This window comes from Carlito syrichta, unplaced genomic scaffold (genome assembly GCF_000164805.1).
Source record: "Carlito syrichta isolate Samal-C Ts95f unplaced genomic scaffold, Tarsius_syrichta-2.0.1 Scaffold299303, whole genome shotgun sequence".
Taxonomy (NCBI): Eukaryota; Metazoa; Chordata; class Mammalia; order Primates; family Tarsiidae; genus Carlito; species Carlito syrichta.
This window is the reverse complement of record NW_007243399.1, coordinates 84109-89851: the sequence shown is the minus strand read 5'-3', so window position 1 is coordinate 89851 and position 5743 is coordinate 84109. Positions and strand designations below refer to the sequence as shown.

Genomic DNA, 5743 nt, shown 5'->3' with positions numbered 1-5743 from the left:
CGGGCTCAGGCAATCCACTCACCTCAGCCTCCCAAAGGCGCGGGATTACAGGCTGAGCCACCGAGCCCGGCATGCACATCTTTCCTTTCTTCCTCTTCTGGGTTCTCCTGGAGCCTCCCGTGAGGCTCCTTATGGTAGCACCCGCTTTGTGGTATTCTACTTTCCACATTGTTTCTCTTTACCCCATGTAAAATGCATCTGCATTCCAGAGACATTAACAAGTGGCCAGCCCTCCCTGGGGTTGAGGACAGCTCTGTGGTTCCTATATGGTTGCGCCCAGTGCTCATGCAGTGTCAACCACACCGTAGGAGCTTGGAGTGGCCTGATGAGCTGAACTGAGCTGTGATCTTTGAGGAGAGATTGGAGCAGAGGGAGAAGGAGGAGCGCAGGGCACAGGAGCTCTGAGAGGGGACCTCACAGGCACTGCTAGGGCACCGGAGTCCCACTTTCACTCCAGGCTACTCCATTGGGCCAATCTTGACTTCTTGCTGTCTCCTATTAGGTAGTAAGGAGGAGAGAGGCTTCCTGGCATGGAACCAAGTCCAGAAGGGGTCTGAGGAGACTCTGAAGGCCTCAGAAGTCTACAGCCTCCCCTGGGGGATTGGGACCAAGTTCTGCACATACCCCTGCTTGCGAAGTCTCCCCTTCTGGCCCCAGCTGGAACGCACTGAGAATGAGGAGGTGGGCCTGAGCCAGCTCATCTCCTGCTCTCTGGCATCCCCAGAAGAGCACCCTGAGGGTGCCACAGCACAAACAATGTGAGAAGGGCTGTCCCCAGCGTGGCTCAGAGCCCCCACCTGCTCACCCACCCGCTGGAATGTGCCCATCTTCTTGTTCATGTATTGCTGGGCATTGCCCTCTCAGCACCTCCAGCACTCCGTGAATGTGGCAGTCAAAGAAGAATGAAGTCAAGGTTGTGACCTGCACTCTCTGACCTGGCCACTTGGTTACCGAGGTGGCCCCCAGTGTAAACAACGTGGCTGGGTGTCTGCATAGAAACCTTCTTCCCTGCTTCCCACATCAGGGTCCCAGCATGCTGGGACCAAGAGGCCTGGGTGGAAAGGGGCTGCTTGCTGAAATGTGGTGGAAATGGGTCTCTTTTTCTCCAGAGGGGCAGGGGACACTGCTGGCCTCTCTGGCCCCTTCTCTGGGCCCACAAGGCTGGTGGTGAGGATGGTGAGAAGCACCCAGTCCCTCACGCACTTCCTCTGAGTCCTCTGTGCTCCAGCCCTGTCCAACTGAGCTGTGGCCTGGCGTCTCCACCTAAGCAGAGTGAAGGCTGCACACATGGCCAATAATCCTGGGTGGTTCCACTACACACCACTCTTCTGTCCTGCCCACAGTCTTCCCCTGGTGCTCTTCAGCCTTCTTTTAAGCACTCCTGGGGTAGGGGTACAAGAGCAAGGGGCACTGGGCTAAGAGGCCGAAGTTCAGACTGCTGGGAAACTGAGCTCCATTCTGCTGTCTTGGGCTACTCCAGAAGCTTCCACTGTTTCCCTAGGATGCTTTATCTTATGACATCAACTTTTGATGAGCACTGAGTCCTACTAGCAAGAAAAAAGTCCATGCCGTCTCTCAACACCTCCTCCCACCAAGAACTCTGTCCCTGCTTGGCCAAACCCTCTCCTCCAGGAGAAAGAAGGGGAGACATGTTGCTGTGGGGGTAGAGAAAGGGGGACATCTGATATTGTTCCAGGGGCCATTTCTAGCAGGAGTTCCTCTGCCCTCCACCTGCACCATTCACCTATCTCTGCTTGGCACTGGGTGGGGGGAGGTTGGCTCCTGCAACTTACTTTTCAAGGCCTGGTAATTTCCTGTCTCCCATCAAGATGGGCAGGAAAGGTGTGTGCCAGGAAAGGGAAAATGTGTGTATTCTGTGTTAGAAGTTGGGGTCGGGGCCCACCAAGTACGTCTATAACTAATGTGGATATAGAAGCTGCATATTTCTGCTCTGAGCAAGGGGACACAATGTAGGAGCAGACCTTGCTGCAACAGCATGCTTGGAAGGCAGGGCTCTGAAGGTTGTGGATGCCTTCACTGTGGTTCCACACATGTAACCCTCCCCCCTGGAGCTCCTCCATTAAAACCTTCAGCCATTCCTGCCATAGGTGTCTTTTTATATCTGAGTGACCCTGGAATCGGAGGGCTCACGGGGGTGGCAATGGGGGAGGAGGGGCCTAAGACCTGGCTTTGGGATCTAGATAACAGAGTATTTTTCTAGGTGGGAAAACAAAATTGGTGTCTTGAGACTGTGAGCCAGAGAGGGAATGTGCAGTGGGATTCCTTAGACCTCAGGGTTCCTTCAGTTTTCCTGTGAGGTAGTAGCACAAGTCAATGGGGAAACACTGACAGGGAAGAGGGAGATGAACTTCAGTGTGCGCAACAAGTTCACACAGGTAGGATATATAATTCGGATGGTCTGTTCTGGCTGGTGGGTTCAGAGTGGCCAGTCTTGAACACTGGTGCCTTCACAGCTACCCATGAGAAACCCTCAGGAAGAAGGACAGACTACCCCATCTCCTGGCACAAGTCTAGTCCCTCAAACACAGTGGATTCAGGAGGAAGGCGGGTTCCCACTTGATGTGAGGAATTTCAGTCTTGAAGGGGGCAAGGAGGTGAAGTGGGGGTGGAGGTGGATTCTGCTGGAGCCTACACTGTATGGCCCATAACAATCACAACACTCCAGATCACAATCCTGAATGGTGCCCATGGCTGGATTGCTCAGCTAATCCTGGAACACTCGGTCTGTGGGCCTGAGAGCTGAGCGATACATCAATAGGGAAAGAGATGTGTAGCAGACAAATATCCCAGAAGATGATGCAATTGAAAATACCGTCAAGCTTCTGCCTCATAGAAGAACTGTCTAGGTAAGGGAGGCTTTTGCAGGCCTGGCCTTGACCTTGAAACCTGGCATTGTGGCCCAGCAGGCTCTTGTAAAACTCTGTGCCTCAGGGCACCCTGGCTCTGCCCTGGTACAGGCACAGGAGGCGGATCAGAGGGATAAAGCCTCTGACTCCCACTCTGAGCCACACATGAGACCTTTGTGTAATTAATCAGGGCTTTTTTGGCAGCAGATGAGAAAAGCTTAACTCAAGGAATGGGGGATGCGAAGGAAGGAAACTGGGAGAGCTCACAGAACCACAGGAGGGATCATAAGAAGGACTAACCTGAAGGAGGTCTCTCCTTGCATCCTCTGTCCCTCCTTCACTCCGTGTCTCTCTCTTTCTCTCTCTCTCTCTCCCTCTCTCTCTCTCTCCCCTGCTTCTGATGTCCTGCCTATTGACACCATTCTCTCCTGCAGCTGAAGATGATAGATGCAACCCCGCCCCTGGGTATACAGCCTTCCACTGTGACTGCAAAGGCAAAAGAAAAAGACAGCCTTCCCCCACTGACTCTCAGGTAATCTAAAATGAGGCTTGCAGGTATAAAACCAAGGTTTGACAGGGCTGCTTCCCACTGGAGGTTCTGGGAAAGAAGCCATTTCTTAGCCTTTTCCAGTGTCCAGAAGAGACCTATGTTTCTTGGCTTGTGGCCCCTTCCCCATCTTAAAAGCATGGGACTCCAATCTCTGCTTCCCTTGTCCCATCTCCTTCCATTTCCCTTGATCTTTTTGCTTCCCTTCCATCAGGATACTTGCAATTACATTTAGGATTCACTCAGTTAACCTGGGATCACCTCCCCATCTCAAGATCCTTAACTTGTTACATCTGCAAAACTCCTATACTGTAGATGGCGACATTCACAGGTTTTGGTGATTAGGACACAAATATATCTGGGGGAACATTATTCAGCCTACTACAGTTCTCAGTTAAAAGTTCTATCCAGTAATCCCCCCTTATTCTTGGTTTCTCATTTCCTGTTTTCAGTTACCTGTGGTCAACCAAGGCCCAAAATTATTAAGTGGAAAATGCCCAAAATAAACAATACATAATAAAACTGAACAGGCTGATGAAATCTCTCACCATCCTGCAGGAACCAGAATCATCCCTTGGTCTAGCGTCTCCATGCTGTGGACAATACCCACCTGTTAGCCATTTAGCAGGTGTTATTCACCTCTTACTATGCCTAATTCATAAATTAAACTTTATTGGGGGTTTGTATGTCAGGAAAAAACAGTGTATATGGGATTTGGTACAATTCTTGAGTTCAGGCATCCCTGGGGGTCTTGGAGTACATTCCCTAAAGATGAATGTGACTACTGTATTAGTTATGGTTTTAGTCTGTTCAGGCTGCTGTAACTATATACACTAAAAACCGAGTGGCTTATAAGCAGCAGACATTTATTTCTCATAGTTCTGGATGCTGGAAAGTCTAGGATCAAGGCACTGACAGATTTGGTGTCTGGTAAGTGCCTACTTCCTCACAGATTGACATCTTTATTATTATTATTATTATCATTATTATTTTTGAGTTGGAGTCTCACTCTGTCGTCCAGACTGGAGGGCCATGGCACGCTCCCGGCCACCACAGCCTCGACCTGCTGGGCTCTGACGATCCTTCCGCCTCAGCCTTCCAAGTAGCCGGAACTACAGATGCGTACTACCATGCCCGGCTAATTTTTTGATTTATTGTAGAGATGAGGTCTCGCCAAGTTTCCCAGGCGGGTCTTGAACCCGCGGGCTCAGGCAATCCACTCACCTCAGCCTCCCAAAGTGCGGGATTACAGGCCGAGCCAACGAGCCCGGCTCATTTTTATTATTTTTTTAAGGTGGGGTCTCACTGGCATGATCATGGCTCACTGCAGCCTCAATCTCCCGAACTCAGGCAAGCCTCCTTCCTTCTCTTGCCTCAGCCTGAGTAGTTGGGACTACAGGCACATGCCACCACACCCAGCTAATTTTTTGATTTTTTAGGTAGATACCAGGTCTCGCTATGCTGCCCAGTCTGGTCTCAAACTCCTGGGCTCAAGCAATCCTCCTACCCTGGCCTCCCAAAAGGCTAGGATTACAGGCATGAGCAACCATGCCTGGCCCATGGATTGCCATCTTCTCACTGTAACCACACATGGTGGAAGGGGTGAGGGGTCTCTCTGAGGCCTCTTTTATAGAATACTAATTCCATTCCCCAAGGGCTCTGCCCATGACCTAATCATCTCTCAAAGACACCACATCCTAACAGCATCATCTTGGGGGTTAGAATTTTAACATACGAATTTTGGGTGGACACAAACATTCAGATCATAGCAATCACTTTCTAGCATGGTAGCTATTCCTGAAGAAAATGAACCTGGAGGCCTTTGACACTTTGGGAAATTGATGTGCATAGAGATCAAAGCCTTTTCAAACCCCCTTTACTGACTGTAAATTTTTGCCCTGGAGGCTGAGTTAGCTCCTGCTGACAGCAGAGCTTCCTGGTGACACAGGTTGTTCACTTCCTCACTTCCAAACACACAGTCCATCATTCTTGCTGTCTCAGAAGATGTCTTCCTTGTATATGCCCTTAGTTGGTGAACAGTTGTGTGGGTTTTTTTTTTTTTTTTGGTCACTTGCTGTGGTACTTTCTAGACCAATTCTGCTCTTTTGAAAATGTTTTTCATTCCCAATGTATTTTGTGTCGATTTTAGAATGTCTTCAATCTGTTGTTCTTAGAAGACATTTTGCAGTCTTAGCCCACGAAAACTAAGTATTTTTATGTACTGTTTGATAAACCATTCCTCTGAACATTTTTCTTTTTACTACATAGTTGGATAATATATTTATGTGAAATATAACCTTTGCTAAACTCTACCGGAAACTGATTATCA

At 49.5% G+C, this 5743-nt stretch overlaps 1 protein-coding gene across 1 annotated transcript in view; it reads left to right on the top strand.

Moving 5' to 3' along the window:
• Positions 1-762, top strand: part of LOC103256970 (solute carrier family 23 member 1-like) — a 58870-nt gene extending 58108 nt beyond the window's left edge. The window contains exon 14 of the mRNA XM_021710734.1: positions 503-762. Within this exon, the coding sequence (XP_021566409.1) occupies positions 503-762 (260 nt within the window). The remainder of the gene's footprint in view (positions 1-502) is intronic.
• The last annotated feature ends 4981 nt before the right edge of the window (positions 763-5743 follow it).